The following is a 19,510-nucleotide window of genomic DNA, read 5'->3' on the forward strand; positions in this document are numbered from 1 at the left end:
TGGGAAGGGATGATTGACGAAGGAGGCCCTGAGGGAGCGATCCCTCCGGAAAGTAGGGAGGGGAGGGGAAGATGTGTCTTGCAGTGGGATCAAGTTGTTAGTGGCAGAAATAGCGGAAGATAATATATTGGATGTGGCGGCTAGTGGGGTGGTAGGTGAAGCCAAGGGGAGCCATGTCCTTGTTGTATCTCGGGGCAGAGGGGTCCAAGGAAGATGTGTGCTAGAGGAGATGCGGGTAAGGGCTGAGTTGATGGTAGTAGAACCAGAGATGAACCAAGTGAATTTGAGGTCAGGGTGGAAGTTAACAGCAAATGGATAAAGTTGACGAGCTCATCATGGGTGCGGGAGGCAGCACCAATGTAATCTTCAATGTAGGGGAGGATGAACTGAGGAGCCTTGTCTGTGTTGGCTTGTAGCATGGATTGCCTCACATAGCCAACAAAAGGCAGGCTTAGCTGGGACCCATGGCTACCTCTTTGTTTTGGAGAAAGTAGGATGAGTCAAAGGAGAAGTTATTGAGGGTGAAAACAAGCTCTGCCAGGCAGAGAAGGGTGCTGGTTGAAGGGAACTGGTGAGGTCTGCTATTGAGGAAAAAACGGAGGGCTTTGGCCCTTCAGTAGGGGGTGGGGGGTGGGAAAGATGGGCATCCATCTTATCTGAGTTTCTCCAGCACCTTCGTGGATTGCACTGGCCCCCAGCATGTGCAGATGTTCTTGTTCAACTTCTCTGGTCAATGAAACTATTTTGTGTTTCTCCAGACCCTGATTCTTCATGCTTTCATTTTCCCCATTGAAGTTCAGAAACCCAAAATGCCCACCCCTCTGCGTTTTCTTTCCCCTATCACAGCTGCTGCATCAGATCTCCATGAGTCATCGTATCTTAGTGTCTCACACCAGTTAAATCAGAGATTTTGTTTTCATTCTTCCAAAGTGGATCAGTTGCCATGTGGTTTACATTTTTGTGCATTCAGTTAAATAGTTTGGATTCTATTTCACTTATTTCTATTTCTTGTTTCTTTGATGGAAACATTAAAAACTGTGCACAATTTTCCATCGACGATTTGATTTTTGTGATTAAACTCTGGTTACATCAGTAACACCATTTAGCCCCAAAGACACTGGTGCCTGCCTAGATTGGAAGTGGAAGCAAATCAAACTGGGTCATAAGGCAGGACAGCACAAGAACTGGCCTTTCAGCCCTCCAGATTTGTGTTGCCAATTTAATGTTAGATATGTTGTGCCAGAGACCTGACCACTTAGTGAACAAGATCGAGACTCCCAGATGGTATGTTTCCTCCCACGTGCCAGGGTCAGGGACATCTCAGATCGAGTCCATATCATTGTCAAGTGAGTGGGTGAGCAGCCAGATGTCATGCTCCATGTGGGGACCAATAACATAGATGAGGTCCTGAAGAGAAAATAGAGGGAGTTAGGAAGGAAGTTGCAAATCAGGACCTCAGGAGTGGTGATCTCAGGATTGCTGCCTTTACCACGCACCAGAGAGGGGAAATGAGTGGCTGAAGAGTTGGGGCAAGGCACAGGGGGCGGGGGTTCAGATTTGTGAATCATTGGGATCTCTTCTGGGGAAGGTCCGACCTGTGTAAAAAGAACAGGCTGCACCTGAACTGGAGAAGGACCAATATCCTAGCAGGCAGATTTGCTAAAGCTGTTCGGTAGGGTTTAAACTTGTTTGAAGAGGGGGTGGGAACCAGAATATTAGTGCAGAGAATAGGGCAGAAGGTGGAAAGCTTAAATGTAGTCAGTTAGAGGATTTGAAATGCTATTTCAATGCTGCGAGTTTTAGGAATAAAGGGGATGAACTTAGAGTATGGATCAATGCGTGGAACTACCATGTTGTGGCCATTACAGGGACTTGGCTGGAGGAAAGGCAGGATTGGCTGATGCATGTACTGGGGTTTAGATGTTTTAAAACAAATAGGATGGAAGGTAAGGGGGGTTATGAGTAGCATAACTGGTCAGGGATAACTGGTCATGGCTGTGGAAAGGGAGGATGCTGCAGAGGAGGTAAGTACTGTGTCAGTGAGGATGGATGTCATAAATAGGAAGGGAGCTATCACTACTGGGAGTCATCTGTAGGCCCCCAAATAGCCCTCAGGACACCAAGGAACAGGTAAGTCGCCAGATTTTGGAATGGAATGGAAATTACAGGGTTGTAGTTATGTGAGACTTCAACTTCCCTTAATATTGACTGGCACCTCCTGACTCCAAGACTGATAGATGGAGCAGAATTTGTCCTGTGTCCAAGAAGGATTACTTTTTTTTAATAGTTTATTAAAAAATTATGATCATATATTCAGTCAATTACAAAATTAAAACTTACAAGTAAAAATGTAAATCGAGTATTTAGTCCATGATGGTTGTGCCCCAACTCCCCAACCCCCACCACCCAAGAAAAAAGCCCAAAGAAAAGAGTAGATACAAGAAAAACTAAGAGAAGGAGAAGAAGAGAAATTTACATTAATGATCTGGATGAAGGGATTGGATGTAATATCTCCAAATTTGCAGATGACACTAAGCTAGGAGGGGTTGTGTGCACAGAAGAGGGGGTCAGGAAGCTCCAGTGTGATTTGGATAAATTGAGGGACTGGGCAGATACATGGCAAATGCACTACAATGTGGATAAATGTGAGGTTATCCACTTTGGTAATACAAACCTGAGGGCAGATTACTATTTGAATGGCAATAGATTAAGAGATGGAGAAGTGCAGAGAGACCTAGGGGTACTTGTACACCAGTCTCTGAAGGCGAACATGCAGGTACAGCAGGCAGTTAAAAAGGCAAATGGTATGTTGGCCTTCATATCAAGAGGGTTTGAGTATAGGAACAAGGATACCTTACTGCAGCTGTACAGGGCCTTGGTGAGACCCCACCTGGAGTATTGTGTGCAGTTTTGCTCACCTTATCTAAGGAAGGATGTTCTTGCAATGGAGGGAGTGCAGAGGCGATTCACCAGGCTGATACCTGGAATGGCAGGAATGACTTATGAGGAAAGATTGCGCAAATTGGGATTGTACTCGCTGGAGTTTAGAAGATTGAGAGGGGATCTCATAGAGACATATAAAATTCTGGCAGGACTGGACAGAATGGATGCAGATGGGATGTTTCCAATGATGGGAAAATCCAGAACCCGGGGCCATGGTTTGAGGATAATAGGCAAACCATTTAGGACCGAGATGAGGAGGAATTTCTTTACCCAGAGGGTGGTGAATCTGTTGAATTCATTGCCACAGAGGGCAGTAGAGGCAGGTTCATTAAATATATTTAAGAGAGAATTAGATCTATTTCTTCAGTATAAGGGTATTAAAGGTTACGGAGAGAAGGCGGGGACGGGGTACTGAACTTTAAGATCAGCCATGATCTCGTTGAATGGCGGAGCAGGCTCGAAGGGTCGAATAACCTACTCCTGCTCCTATCTTCTATGTTTCTATGTTAAAGCAGGATGGATCGCTGAAAAGTGTCGCACACTCCACCGATCATAAATTGATGTTTTATTTAATTTTCTTTGGAGAAGATCAACAGAGGTCTCGATGGTGAGGCAGAACACAATTAAAGATTTACATCTGAAAATTGTACATTCAGATGCTAAACGTCAACCCATTTCTTAAGTTGTAGGTCATTTTCTCAAGTGGAATACAACTACGTATTCCAATGTACCATACCCAGATGTGAATGCAAGCACTCTACATTTTCTAGCCCCAGCCAATGCAATTTTAACAAATTCTATTTGATATTTAGATAGTTTCAGTTGAGGTCTAAGCCCTATAGTATTACCCAATAAGAATAATTCTGGGTTTTGTGGAAATTTAATTCCTGTAATCTGCTCTAAGAAATTTCCTAGATCGACCCAAAAATAACCAAGTTGAATGTAAAAAGGTTCTACCTCATTTCAACGTCTAAAACATAGGTTTGATAAGTCTGAATCTAATTTATTTAATTATTGTGATGGGACATATAATTGATGCAGAAAATGATATTGTACTAATCTATATCTTACATTGATTGTATTTAACATTCTATCCAACATAGTTCAGACCAGGTTTCCTCATCTATTCTTACATTTAATTCTGATTCCCATCTCTGACTGGACATGAACCCCCTGTTTGGGGGCTCCCATTTGAACTAAGAAATACATTGCTGAAGTAAGTTTCTTTCTATTTCTCCACATCACTACAGTTTGGTAAAAACATTGTTGGGCCAAATTTAACTCCAAGGATTCCTGACACAGTATGTGGATCAGCCAACTAGAGGAGAGGCCACACTGGATCCAATACTGGTTAATGAACCTGGTCAGGTGGCAGATCTCTTGGTGGGGGGGGGGGGGGCATTCTGATGAAAGTGACCACAACTCCCTGAGCTTTCGCATAGCTAAGGACAATGATAAAAGGAGACAAAATGGGAAAGAGTTTAATTGAGTAAGGGCTAATTATGATGGGATGAGGCAGGAACTAATGAGGGTAAATTGGGAACAGATGTTCATGGAAGAAAGCACAGAAGGATGTTTAGGCACCACTTGCACTTGGTTCAGGACAGGACTCTCCCAATGAGACAGGGAAAAGATGGTAGGGAAAGGGGACCATGGTTGTCAAAATAGGTGAGGCAGCAAATTAAGAGGAAGAAGGGAGCATATGTTAAATTTAGGAAGCAGGAAACAGGAAGGGCTCATGAGAAGTACATGGTAGCCAGGAAAGAGGTTAAGAAGGAGAATCCCATGGCATTCTCTGCATTCGTGAAGAACAGAAGGATGATGAGAATGAAGGTGGGGCTTCTTAAGAATAAAGGAAGCAAAATGTGCCTGGAGGTAAAGGAGATTTGTGAGGCCCTAAATTAATACTTTGCTTCAGTATTCACAAGAGGAAAGGACCTTGATCAGGTGAGATCGGAAAAGAACAGGCTTGTGTGCTGGACGATATTGAGATTGGGAAAGAGGAAGTCCTGGATATTCTTAAAAATATTTAATTGATAAGTCTCCTGGTCTGGATGCAATATTCCCTAGTTGCTGTGGGAAGGAAGGGAAGAGATAAATGAGACGTTGGCTATGATCTTTGATTCCTCCTTGGCTACATGGAACTGCCGGAGGATTTGAGAATGGCAAATGTCGGCCACTTGTTTAAAAAAGATAATAGGGAAAATCTTGGGAATTAGAGACCGGTGAGTGATGTACATCAATGGTGTACAAACTATTGGAGAAGGTTCTTAAGGACAGGATTTATGTGCATTTGGAGAAGTAGTCTTCTCAAGGATAGTCAACGTGGCTTTGTGAAGGGAAGGTCGTGCCTCACGAGCCTAATTGAGTCTTTTGAGGAGGTAGCAAAATAAATTGATGAGGGTCAGGCAGTATTTGGATTTTAGTAAAGCATTTGACAAGGCCCCTCACAAGAGCCTCATTCAAAAAGTCATGAGGCATGCGATCCATGGAACCTTGGCTATGTGGATTAAAAATTGGCTTGCGTGTATAAAGCAGAGAGTAGTAGTAGAAGGAAGTATTTTGCTTGGAGGTCTGTGACTAGTGAAGCTGTATAGGGATCTGTTCTGGAACCCCTGCTCTTTGTACTTTTTATAAATGACCTAGATCACACATGTCAAACTCTGGCCCGCGGGCATATAATTATATTTGGCCCGCAAGATCATTTCAAAAATGTATTAGAGGAGGCCCGCTGGCCACCGCGCCAGTATAGCGCATGCACAGTAATACAACAAATCCCAGAATGCATTGGCGTCAGCCTGCTAATCGCCCCCACCTCCTCTGTTTACGTTGCAGGGTCTCACCGTGGACTCTGGTTTTGGGGCCTGGCCGGTGTCAGGGGAAGCCAAGGCCGCTTCCCAGCGCCCGGAACCGGAGGCCTCGAGCCTGACCTCGCCAGGACCGTTGCCCACACCCCCTCCCTGCCGCAGGCCGATCCGCGACTCACGGTGACGGGGCCGCTGATCCGCCGAGATGCCGCCCTGCAGCGAGAGCCAATGCCCCCGCACTGTCGTTGTCCAACCCGATCGCCCGCAAACCCCGCCCTCCCGCACACAGGCCTGAGTAAGTATTATGAACTTTAATCTCAGGATTAAACGATCTTCCAATAGTTTCATGTCACAGTGATAAATATATTCCTGGTTAAAAATGGTCCTGCACCTGGATACAAGCTCATTAGGCATAAAACTTGAAAAGTGTGTAAATCAAAGGATATCTGTACCAATGGAAAAAGGGCATGGCAAATAACCCTGCTAGAGTTCATGGCCACAATCAGTCACCCATTTGATTGTTTCAGGAATCATGTTATTCTCCCACATTCTCAATAGCCCTCAGATTTTACTATTCGACAGCACACTAGCAACTTGGACTTAGTCCAAGTTTTTAATTTTGGCCCTCCGTGAATTTGAGTTTGACACCCCTGACCTAGATGATGAAGGAGAAGGATGGATCAATAAGTTTGCAGATGATATGAAGGTTGGAGGAGTTGTGGATAGTGCTAAAGCTAGCAGTAGGGAGAGGAGAGGAGAGGAGGGAAAAGGAGAGAGGAGAAGGACAGAAAAGAAGAGTCCGGGGCAGGTAAGAAAACTTTTTTAAAAGTCTCTTACCAGGGTCTGCGGGGAGGAGTCGGCGTCGGAGGCGGCCATTGGTCGAGCAAGCGTACAGGAGAGTGTGACGGGAAGGTAAGGTCTTTTTAAAGACTCTTACTGGGGACAGAGCCTAGCAGTAGGGAGAGGAGAGGAGAGGAGAGAAAAGGAGAGAGGAGAAGGACAGAAAAGAAAAGAGTCCGGGGCAGGTAAGAAAACTTTTTAAAAAGTCTCTTACCAGGGTCTGCGGGGAGGAGTCGGCGTCGGAGGCGGCCATTGGTCGAGCGAGCGTACAGGAGAGTGTGTAGGAGTTAATTGGTAAAAGGCCAATAAATAAGAGGGACAGCGAGCGGCCCAGTGAGTGAGCGGCCCAGCGAGTGAGCGGCCCAGCGAGTGAGTGGCCCAGTGAAGGAGTGGGACTTCCAGGCTTCGGCGAAAGCAGGAGGAGAGAAAGCTTAGTCTTTATTACTACTTCATTGGGGTAAGGGATGAGTGTTAAGGCTGTGTGTTGTCGGGAGTGCTGGATGTGGTAGGTCCTGGAGTCTTCCAGACTCCCGGATGTCCATATCTGCACTAGGTGTGTCGAGCTGCAGATTCTCAGGGACCGTGTTAGGGAACTAGAGCTGCAGCTCGATGACCTCAGGCTGGTTAGGGAAACAGAGGTAGTCATAGACAGGAGTTACAGCCAGGGCCACAGGAGGATGAAAGGTGGGTAACTGTTAGGAGAGGGACAAAAGAACGTAAGGTGCCAGAGAGGAGCCCTGTGAATGTAACCCTCAGCAATAAGTATGCCTCTTTGAGCACTGTTGAGGGGGACATCAAGGTTGGGGGGGAGCGACAGTGGCTGTGCCTCTGGCACGAGGTCGGCCCCTGTAGCTCAGAAAGGGAGGGAAAGGAAGAGAAGGGCAATTGTGGTAGGAGACTCCATAGTTAAGAGGACCGATAGGGGATTCTGCGGACGCAGCAAGGAGAACCGGATGGTGGTTTGCCTCCCTGGTGCCAGGGTCCGAGATGTTGCTGCTCGTGTCCCGGATATCCTAAAGTGGGAGGGACAGGAGCCAGAGGTCGTGGTACATGTAGGTACCAATGACATAGGGAGAAATAGAGAGGAGGTCCTAAAAAGTGAGTACAGGCAGTTAGGTAGGGAGTTAAAAAGAAGGACCGCAAAGGGGATAATCTCTGGATTACTCCCTGTGCCACGTGACAGTGTGAATAGAAATAGAATGAGGTGGAGGATTAACACGTGGCTGAAGGGGTGGAGTAAGGGGCAGGGTTTTAAGTTTCTGGATAACTGGGACATTTTTTGGGGGAGATGTGACCTGCACAGTAAGGACGGGTTACACTTAAATCCCAGGGGGACCAGAATCCTGGCAGGGGTATTTGCTAGGGCTACTCAGGATCCTTTAAACTAGAATGGTTGGGGGGAGGGAGCAAAATAGTACAGAGCAGTAAGGAGAAGGTTAGAATGCAAACAAAGAAAGTTTGTAGTAAGTATTTGAATATGGATGGGCAGGTGATAGAGAAGGGAAATGCTCTGGAAGAAGATGAAGGGCAATTGGCAGGAAAAGTAAATAATGTTGTTATTAAAGATGAGGGAAAACAGGGGTTAAAAATTGGGAAATCTCTGAAATTTATATATTTTAATGCCAGGAGTATTGTAAAAAAGGTGGATGAGCTGAAGGTGTGGATTGATACTTGGAAGTATGATGTGGTAGCGATTAGTGAGACATGGTTGCAGGAGGGATGTGATTGGCAGCTGAATATCCCTGGGTTTCGTTGTTTTAGGTGTGATAGAGTCGGAGGGGCAAGAGGAGGTGAGGTTGCATTGCTTGTCAGGGAAAATATTACATCGGTGCCTAGGAAGGATAGATTAGAGGGCACATCCACGGAGGCTATTTGGGTGGAACTGAGGAGTAGGAAAGGAGAGGTTACACTTGTAGGGGTGTATTATAGACCACCCGGAGGGGACCGAGACCTAGAGGAGCAAATCTGTAGGGAGATAGTAGATATTTGTGATAAGCACAGGGTTGTAATTATGGGAGATTTTAATTTTCCACATATAGATTGGGAAACACATTCTGTGAAAGGACTGGATGGGTTAGAGTTTGTGAAATGTGTGCAAGATAGTTTTTTACAACAATATGTAGAGGTGCCAACCAGAGAAGGAGCAGTGTTAGATCTACTGTTGGCAAATGGGTAGGGTCAAGTGACTGAGGTTAGTGTTGGCGAGCACTTCGGGTCCAGTGACCATAATGCCATCAGCTTCAATGTCATTATGGAAAGAGAGAAGTCAGGGCCAAGGGTTGAGGTTTTTGATTGGGGAAAAGCTAGATTTGAGGAGATGCGAAAGGACTTGCAGGGTATGGATTGGGACAATTTGTTTTATGGGCAGGATGTAGTAGAGAGATGGAAGTCTTTTAAAGATCAGATTTTGAGAGTGCAAAAGCTTTATGTTCCTGTTAGGTTAAAAGGAGGGGCAAAAGGTTTGAGAGAGCCGTGGTTTTCAAGGAATATTGGAAAATTGGTTCGAAGAAAAAGGGAGGCATACATTAGATATAAGAAGCATGGAGTTAAGGGGATGTTTGAAAGATACATTGAATGTAAGAGGAATCTTAAGAGAGGAATTAGGAAAGCTAAAAGAAGGTACGAGGAAACTATGGCAAGCAGGGTGAAAACTAATCCAAAAGAATTCTATAAATATGTTAATGGTAAAAGGAAAGCTAGAGACAAAATTGGTCCCTTAGAGAATCAGAGCGGAAAACTGTGTGTGGAGCCTAGAGAAATGGGGGAGATATTGAACAGTTTCTTTTCTTCGGTATTCACTAAGGAGAAGGATATTGGGAGATGTGAGATAAAAAAAGCAAATTGGGTAAATATGGGGAATATAGAGATTACAAAAGATGTAGTTTTAGGGCTTTTGAAGAATATAAAGGTGGATAAGTCTCCGGGACCAGATGGGATCTTCCCCAGGACATTGAGAGAGGTGAAGGAGGAAATAGCAGAGGCTCTGGTGGTAATTTTCCAAATGTCATTAGATATGGGGATAGTGCCGGAGCATTGGCGCATTGCGCATGTGGTTCCGTTATTTAAAAAGGGTTCAAGGAGGAAGCCTGGCAACTATCGGCCTGTAAGTTTGACGTCTGTGGTAGGTAAATTAATGGAGAAAATTCTTAGAGATAGTACTTATAAACATCTGGATAGACAGGGTCTGATCAGGAGCACTCAACATGGATTTGTGGGAGGAAGGTCATGTTTGACCAATCTGATTGAATTTTTTGAAGAGGTGACTAGGAATGTAGATGAGGGTAGCGCAGTGGATGTTGTCTATATGGATTTCAGTAAGGCCTTTGATAAGGTACCACATGGAAGGTTAGCTAAGAAGGTGCAGTCTTTAGGTATAAATTTTGAGATAGTCAAATGGATTGAACATTGGCTGAAAGGGAGAGGCCAGAGAGTGGTAGTGGATAATTGTCTGTCAGGTTGGAGGCCGGTGACCAGTGGTGTGCCTCAAGGATCTGTATTGGGCCCATTGTTGTTCGTTATATACATTAATGATCTAGATGATGGGGTGGTAAATTGGATTAGTAAATATGCAGACGACACTAAGATAGGTGGAATAGTGGATAATGAAGAAGGTTTTCAAGGATTGCAGAGGGATTTGGGCTGCTTAGAAAAGTGGGCTGAAAAATGGCAGATGGAATTTAATGCTGATAAGTGTGAGGTGCTTCATTTTGGTAAGAAGAATCAGAACAGGACATACGTGGTAAATGGGAGAGCATTGATGAATACAGAAGAGCAGAAAGATTTAGGAGTAACGGTACATCGTTCCCTGAAGGTAGAAACTCGTGAATAGGGTGGTGAAGAAGGCTTTTAGTATGCTGGCCTTTTTCAATCATTGCATGGAATATAGGAGTTGGGAGGTGATGTTGAGACTGTATAAGACGTTGGTGCGGCCTAATTTGGAGTTCTGTGTGCAGTTCTGGTCGCCTAATTATAGGAAGGATATAAACAGAGTGGAGAGAGTGCAGAGAAGGTTTACCAGAATGTTACCTGGGTTTAAGCATCTAGAGTATAGGGAGAGATTGGACAGATTAGGTCTTTATTCTTTGGAGCGTAGAAGGTTGAGAGGGGATTTGATAGAAGTATTTAAGATTATGAAAGGGATAGACAGAGTGGATGTGGATAGACTATTTCCGTTAAGAGGAGGAAAGATTAAAACAAGAGGACATGAGTTAAGAATTAAAGGGCAGAGGTTTAGAGGTAACATGAGGGGGAACTTCTTCACTCAGAGAGTGGTAGACGTGTGGAATGAGCTTCCGGGAGAAATAGTGGCGGCGGAGTCAATTGTATTATTTAAGAAAAGGTTGGACAGGTATATGGATGAGAAGAAGATGGAGGGTTATGGGCATTGTGCAGGGAGGTGGGACTAGAGAGGGGTGTTTGGTTCGGTGCGGACTGGAAGGGCCTAATGGCCTGTTTCCGTGCTGTAAATTGTTATGTTATGTTATGTTAGTTACAAAAGGAAATAGACAGGTTGCAGAGTTGGATGGAAAGGTGGCAGATGGAGTTCAATCCGGATAAAAGTGGTCATGAATTTTGGTCAGTCAAATCTTGGCTTAATTTAAAGGTTGGATACTTAACAGTGTGGAGGAACAGAGGGAGCTTTGGGTCCAAATCCATACACCTCTCAAGGTTGCTGGGCAGGTTAATAAGATAGTTAAGAAGGCCAATGGGGTTCATTAGTCAGGGGATTGAGTTCAAGAGTAGAGAGGTCATGTTGCAACTCTACAAATCTCTGGTGAGAACCACACTTGGAGTATTGCGTTCAGTTCTGATCACCTTATTATAGGACGGATGTGGAAGCTATGGAGATGGTGCATAGAAGATTTACCAGGAGTTGTGGGTGCCTAGAGTGCTTTGCTGGGGGTGGTGGTGGAGACTGAAATAATAAGGCATTTAAGAGACTCTTGGACAGGATTTTAAAAGGGACAGACAGAGTAAATGTGGATAGGCTTTTTCAATTAAGAAAGGGGGAGATTCAAACTAGAGGACATGGTTTAAGATTGAAGGGGGAAAGTTATAAGGGGAACATGAGGGGAAATTTCTTTACGCAGAGGGTGGTGGGGATGTGGAATGAGCTTCCGGCAGACGTGGTCGAGGCGGGATCATTGGTTACATTTAAGGAAAGACTGGATCGTTACATGGATAGGAGGGGACTAGAGGGGTATGGACCGGGTGCTGGTCAGTGGGACTAGGAGGATGGGGATTTGCTACGGCATGGACTAGTAGGGCTGAACTGGCCTGTTCTGTGCTTTAAGTGGTTATATGGTTACATGGAACATGGATGAATGAAAAGTAGAGGGTTATGAGGCTGGAAGTGTTTAGTTTTCTTTGGTAGGAATATGTAGGTCACAGCATCAAAGGCCGAGGGGCTTGTACTGTCCTTGTGCTGTGCTACGGTGTATGTTGTTAACCCCATCTGTCTTCACATGGGCTTTTTCCCTCTCCCCTCTCTGTTCATGCATGCCTTGAAGTATGACTGTTTTGTCTCTTTCCACCAGTATGTCCGCTCCAGCGTTAAAAAAAATATTGCCTCTTAAATCTCCTGAAAACCTTTCCCCAATAACCACTAACATATGATATTCTTTGGCTTGGCTTCACGGACGAAGATTAATTAAATCCCTAGGAAAAAGACTCTCCCTAATCAATGCCTCTCATGATTTTCTAAACCTCCATCTCATCTACTCTCAGGTTCTGACATTCCAAAGAAAAGCAACCTGGGTTTGTCTGACCTTTCCCTCTTGTTTATACCCCCTAATCCAGACCACATCGTGGAGCCTCTGCATTCTCTCTCTCCAGGGCCTCCACACACTTCCATAATGCAAACACTAGAACTGCACACGATACTCCATTTGGCCAGACCACAGCAGCCCACACACCTGGACCATCCTGTCTCCTTCCATTGCCACTTTTTGGCAGCTATGGACTTGAACCCCAGGATCCCTTTCTAAGCCAGTGGTTGGAAAGAACCTGCCATTTATTGTTAAACAAGATAGTCTGCAGATGCTCAAATGCAATGCACAAACATGCTGGAGAAAGTCAGCAGGTCACGTCACATCCACACGAAGGAAAGGGTAACCAGCATCCCTATACTGGTGTTTGTCCATAGCCTAGTGCATTGCCAACCCCGAAATTGGATGAACAACACCTAATGTCTGGGCACTCAAAACATTTACACCTGTCCCTGAGCTCCTCTCTTTACCTATGCCTCTGGCTCCTTTCTTCCTGCTCCTGACCTCCTTCCATTCCCTCTCCTATCACTTCCTAGCAACTTTTTTTTCTCTTCTACCCTCCCACCTTTTTCTACCTGTATGCTGCAATCCTCCCTCTTTTCCTGTATTCCCCCCATCTTTCTATTCAGGCATCTGTTTCCTTTTTGCACCTGCCTGGATGAAGGGCTCAGGCCCAAAATGTTGGTTATTCTTTCCTTCCTTTGGATGCTGCTTGAGCTGCTGAGTTTCTCCAGCGCATTTGTGTTTTGCTGTCCTTACTTTTCTTCCTCCCTCTCCCCCTGTGTCTCTCTCCACCTCTACCCTATCACCTCGGTCCCGTCCAGCTTCTACCCTTCACGTATGTAATGTCACCCCTTTATTATCAATGAAGAGTCCTGACCCCGGTCTCCAATGCCACTTTGAAACAATGGGAAAAGAAGGGAATAAAAAATTTATCTGATTGTTTTTCTGAGGGTTGTTTTTGTTCCTTTGACAAATTACAAAGGAAATATGGTATTAGTGCAAATTCTATATTTGTATATTATCAATTAAGATCTTTTGTAAAACAGTTGTGTGGTCGACATATGATTTTATTGCCTGAATCTAGTTTTGAAGAATATGTACTTTCAATACCAAAAAAGAGATATATATCTGATTTGTATTGTATTTTACAAGAAATTGATAGTAAAAAAGACTGGGATAAAGATAAGTTGAAATGGGAAGAAGCTTGGATGGAAATTTGTCAGAATAGTATTCGGAAATTAATTAATGCTAGACTAGCGATGATTAATTATAATTTTATTCATCAACTATATTTAACGTCGGAGAAATTAAAAAAAATTTGGTTTTAGTAAGTTGGATTCTTGTTTTCGATGTGATTGACGGCCAATACTTTTTTGCATACTGTTTGGCTTTGTGATCGATTGCAACAGTTTTGGAAAGGTATTCAATCTGTTTTTAACAGTTTATATAATATCCATCTTGTATTAGATCCCGATATATTTTTATTAGGGAACATGCAATCATTAATCGATTTAGGTTTAGGTTTAGAGGATTATCAGATTTCATTTATTTATTTAGCTTTAATTGTGGCTAAGAAATGTATAGCACTTACTTGGAAAGATAGAAATATACTAACTTTAGATAAGTGGTATTTGGAAATGAAATTTTGTTTGACTATGGAAAGAATATCTTTTTCAATTCAGGATAAGATGTCTTTTTATAAGTTAAAGTGGACTCCGTTTGCTAATTATATGCATTTAAGTTTGATTTAAATATATGTTTAAGTGTGATATTTTAGTATTGACAATTTTTTTTGTTGTTGTTAGAATTTTTTTAGGTTAAGTTTTATTTTTTTTTTGTAAGTGGGTATTTTTTTTCATATATAATATTGTCAATTTTATTAACTCTTCACTCTTTATTTTGGGTGGGGAGGGTTGGACTAATTTTAAGTTAGACTATTAGTATTGTGTTACAATTAACGGGGGGGTTATTTTGTGTAGTTTTCTGATGTAATATTGTAATCATACCTTTTTAATTTTTTTTTCTCTATTTTTCTTTAAATGTAATTCTTTATTGTATTCATGTTATAAAAATTTTAAATAAAGTCTTTAAAAAAAAAAGAAGAGTCCTGACCCAAGGCATTCAAGCACTCTCTCCCCATGGATGTTGCTTTTCCCACTGAGTGCCTGTTGCAGCTTAATGATTCCAGCACTTGGGTCTTTCTCCAGTATGCATAATATTTTGCTTAAATTGTTTTTGATTATTTAACTGCAAAATGCAGTCAGACAGTGAGCTCTGACCTGCCAAGGTAACGCCCAGAGTGTCCTGCATTCATTGGTTGAGCAAGGACAGCTAAATATCAGGATCTTACCTCATTCCAGCTGGATGAAGCTCACAACCAGACGAGGAGGTTGCAGCGGTCCTTGGATGAACAGACAGAGGAATCAGAGAACCTTCAGGTACAGCTGGAACACTTGCAGACCAGGTACGTGGTGTAGACACACTCCTCTCATAGAACAGTATAGCACAAGAACGTGTCTGTGCTGAATACAATGTACAAATCAAACTAAAACTCAGCTACTTGCCCTTGATAGATATTCCTCCTTTCCCTAACTATCTAGAAGCCTCTTAAACATTATTGTTTCTGCTTCTACCATGAGTCACCCACTGCTCGTGTAAAATATTCGCTTTGTACATCTCCTTTAAAATTACCCCTACCCTGGACCTTAAATACGTCCTCCTGTGTGTGATGTTTTTACGCTGTGGAAAATAATTCTGACTGTCCAAACTCCTTTTAGTTCACACCCTCTGAACCAGGCAGCATTCAAGTAAACATCTTCTGTACCCTTTCCAAAGCCACAACATCCTTTCTGTAATGGTGTGACCAATAATGTGCACAATATTCCAAGTGTGGCCTTCACTAAAGTTTTATATAGCTGCAAAATGATCTCTACTTTTATATTCAATGAAGCCAAACATACCATATGCTTTCTGTACCACCCTATCTACTTGCATGGTCACTTTCAATAAGCTATGGACCTGAACCTCCTGATTCCTCTGCACATTAATGCTTTCAAGAGGCTGTTATTCACTGTATCCTTCCCATTGCATTTCACCTCCCAAAGTGCAACACCTCTGTTGAATTTGGGAAGTATTAGGTTTGGTGGGTACAATCAAAGGTAACTTTATTGAACACAGAGGAGACAAACAGGGAAAGATATCAAACGATACTTAATTACTACTGAATAACTATATTGTACCATTCACACTATGGGGGCATTAAGAAGAATGACACACACACCAAAGCTTTGAAGTCAAAACTGCTTTATTGCACTGGCCATTGCGTTTATATGGGCCCTAGGCGCTGAAGTCAGGGCCCTGCTTCATCGGAGCACCAGTCTGGTATTGGTCGGCATTCCTGCCACAGTTCTCAATCTTCCCGTCATGCAGGAGGTCACCTGGGATGATGACTAGTGTCACCCCCAGGCCTGCACAGTCGCTGCGTTTGTCAGCCATTTTGTGGGCCAGTCCACGACTCCGTGCACAGGCTGCTACAAGACATCCCCAGAACCAGCAATCGACTTGTTGTCCATAGACTTGGGTGATCTGCCCCTGCATCAGTCCAGATATGCCAGTTTCAGGCGGTCGACGGTAAAAGTATCCTTCTTACCGCCAATATCAACGATGAAAGTCAAACCATTCTCCCTGATGACCCTGTAGGGTTGGTGGGGGGTGGTGGGGGTGGTGGTGATGTGTGCCCTTTCACATGAACACATACTGACAAGTCTTTAAGTTCATGGGGATGTTATGTTTGGGCTTGATGTGTGGTGGGGGTTGTTGCAGGGCCAGGGACCCCAGTTTTTATCGCAGGTTCTCAAAGGTAGCCATGGGGCCTTCCGGATGTTTGTCGGGGGACAGGAACTCCCCTGGAATGGTTAGGGGTGTGCCGTGGATCATTTCCACCACCAAGGCATTGAAATCTTCCTTCGGCGAAGTGCGAATCCTCAGCAGGACCAAAGGCAGTTCGACCACCCAGTTGAGACCCTTGTGGCTGCCTTCAGGCGCCTGTGAAACTGCTCCACCAACCCATTGGCCTGAGGGTGGTACACTGTGGTGTGGTGGAGCTGTGTCCCCATGGAATTAGCCAGCTCTGCCCAGAGGTAAATTGTGCCAGAGGATAGGTGCTGTGGGACCCCGAATCTGGACACCCATTGATATACAGTGCCCTCCATAATGTTTGGGACAAAGAAACCTTGTTTCTTTTATTTTCACCTGAGCTCCACAATTTTAAATTTGTAATCAAGCAAATCACATATAATTAAAGTGCACATTGCAGACCTTATTCAAGGTTATTTGTAAACATTTTGGTTTGACCATTTAGAAATTACAGCACTTTTTATACACAGTCCCCTCACTTCAGGACATCACAAGGTTAGGGACACTTGGCTTCACAGGTGTTGTGAGTACTCAAATATGTTTAATTGCTTCATTAGTGTAGGGATAAGAGAGCTGGACTTGATTCTCAGCTTTTGATCACCTTAGGAGTCTGTAGTTGCGATTTTTCTACATGAGGACAATGAAAATCAAAAACACCATTATTAGGCTAAAAAACATGAAATAATCAGTGCAAGGCATCATCCAAAAAGAAAGAGTGTACTGGTGAGTGTGAAGTGAGAAACATGTTCCGTGTTTTCTCCATGTATGTAACGTGTATGTGTGTAACGTGTCCATGTATGTGTGTAACGTGTGAAACCTGTTCCGTGATTTCTCTGTGTCTGGATGAGTGTGTGATGTGTGAAACCTATTCTGTGTTTTCACGGTGTTTGGACTGTGTTTTCTCAGTCACTGGTGCAGAACCTTGTTCCATCTTTTCTCTGTCAATGAATGAATGTGTGAGGAGTGAAATCTGTTCCAAGTTTTCCCTGCCACTGGATGAAGGTGTAAGGTGTAAACATAGAAACATAGAAGATAAGAGCAGGAGTAGGTCATTCGGCTCTTCGAGCCAGCTCTGCCATTCAATGAGATCATGGCTGATCTTAAAGTACCCCATCCCCGCCTTCTCGCCGTAACCCTAACCCTAACCCTAATTCCCTTATACTGAAGAAATATATCTAATTCCCTCTTAAATATATTCAATGAACCTGCCTCTACTGCTCTCTGTGGCAATGAATTCCACAGATTCACCACCATCTTGGTTCTAAATGGTTTGCCTATTATCCTCGAACCTTGGCCCCGGGTTCTGGACTCCCCCACATTGGAAACATCCCTTCTGCATCCATTCTGTCCAGTCCTGCCAGAATTTTATATGTCTCTATGAGAACCCCTCTCAATCTTCTAAACTACAGTGAGTACAATCCCAAATTGCGCAATCTTTCCTCATAAGTTATTCCTGCCATTCCAGGTATCAGCCTGGTGAATCGCCTTTGCACTCCCTCCATTGCAAGAACATCCTCAGATAAGGCAACCAAAACTGCACACAATACTCCAGGTGTGGTCTCACTAAGGCTCTGTTCAGCTGCAGTAAGGTATCCCTATACCTATACTCAAACCCTCTTGATATGAAGGCCTTTTTAAGTGCCTGCTGTACCTGCATGCTCGCCTTCAGTGACTGGTGCACAAGAACCCCTAGGTCTCTCTGCACTTCCCCATCTCCCAATCTATTGCCATTCAAATAGTAATCTGCCCTCCGGTTTGTATTACCAAAGTGGATAACCTCACATTTATTCACATTGTAGTGCATTTGCCATGTATCTGCCCAGTCCCCCAATTTATCCAAATCACACTGGAGCTTCCTGACCCCCCTCTTCAGTGCACACAACCCCTCCTAGCTTAGTGTCATCTGCAAATTTGGAGATATTACATCTAATCCCCTCATCTAGGTCATTAATGTAAATTGTGAACAGCTGGGGTCCCAGTACAGATCCCTGTGGCACCCCACTGGTCACCGCCTGCCACTCAGAAAATGACCCGTTTATCCCAACTCTCTGTTTTCTATCTGCCAGCCAGTTCTCAATCCACATCAATATCTTGCCCCCAATCCCATGAGCCTTGATTTTACATGTCAGTCGTTTATGTGGAACCTTATTGAAGGCCTTTTGGAAATCCAGGTACACCATATCCACTGGCTCTCCCCCATCTATTTAACCTGTCACCATCTCAAAGAATTCCAATAGATTTTTCAAGCACCATTTACCTTTTGTAAATCCATGTTGACTCTGTCCGATCCCTTCTCTGCTAGTCATATGCTCCGCTATTACATCCTTAATAATGGATTCCATCATTTTGCCCACTACTGATGTAAGGCTCACCGGCCTATAATTCCCTGCTTTTTCTCTACCCCCCTTTTTAAATATTAGGGTAACATTAGCTACTCTCCAATCCATGGGTTCTGATCCTGAGTCTATCGAGTTCAGGAAAATAATTCTTAAAGCATCTGCTATCTGAATGTCCACTTCTTTAAGTACCCTAAAATGTAGATTATCAGGCCCTTGCGATTTATCGGCCTTCAATCCCTTCAATTTCCCCAAGACCATGTCCTTAGAGATACTAATTTCTTTCAGCTCCTCCCTTGCATTAGTCTCTATGTTTCCCAACATCCTTGGGAGGTTATTTGTATCCTCTCTTGTGAAAACAGAACTAAAGTAAGAATTTAATTGGTCTGCCATTTCCTTATTCCTCATTATATATTCCCCTGATTCTCACTGCAAGGTACCTACTCTGGATTTTACCAATCTTTTCCTCTTGACATATCTATAAAAGCTTTTGCAATTGGTTTTTATGTTTGCCGTAAGTTTACTTTCATAATTTATTTTTGCCCTCTTGATTAATCACTTTGTCCTCCTTTGCTGCATCTTGAACTGTTCCCAGTCTTCAGTTTGGTACTTTTTTTGGCCAATTGATATGCTCTCTCTTTGGACCTAATGCTGTCTCTAATTTCCCTTGTTATCCACGGTTGAGTCACCTTTTTTGCTTTATTTTTATGCCAGACCGGTATAAACGATTTCTGCAATTCTTCCATTAGATCTTTGAATGCTTTCCATTGTCTATCCACTGTCAACCCCCCCCCCCACATAAACACCACTCAATCAATCTTACTCAACTCCCATCTCATACCATCATAATTCCCTTTATTTAAATTTAGGACCTTAGTCTCGTTTTTAATTTCTTCAC

At 43.5% G+C, this 19,510-nt stretch overlaps 1 protein-coding gene across 3 annotated transcripts in view; it reads left to right on the forward strand.

Moving 5' to 3' along the window:
* ccdc102a (coiled-coil domain containing 102A) overlaps positions 1-19,510 on the forward strand; it is a 149,935-nt gene that overhangs the window by 125,825 nt on the left and 4,600 nt on the right. Inside the window, exons 8-9 of one of the 3 annotated variants that reach the window (XR_011345024.1) lie at positions 14,722-14,825; positions 16,883-16,999. Coding sequence is in view for 1 of the 3 variants with exons in the window: in XM_069899307.1 (XP_069755408.1) it covers positions 14,722-14,825 (104 nt within the window). In the remaining 2 variants the exon portion in view is untranslated. Of the gene's footprint in view, positions 1-5,778; positions 6,046-14,721; positions 14,826-16,882; positions 17,000-19,510 lie in introns of those variants that run through there. The other 2 variants (XR_011345023.1, XM_069899307.1) reach the window with 2 other exon arrangements.

Source organism: Narcine bancroftii, chromosome 9 (assembly GCF_036971445.1).
Source record: "Narcine bancroftii isolate sNarBan1 chromosome 9, sNarBan1.hap1, whole genome shotgun sequence".
In the NCBI taxonomy this organism is placed as follows: domain Eukaryota; kingdom Metazoa; phylum Chordata; class Chondrichthyes; order Torpediniformes; family Narcinidae; genus Narcine; species Narcine bancroftii.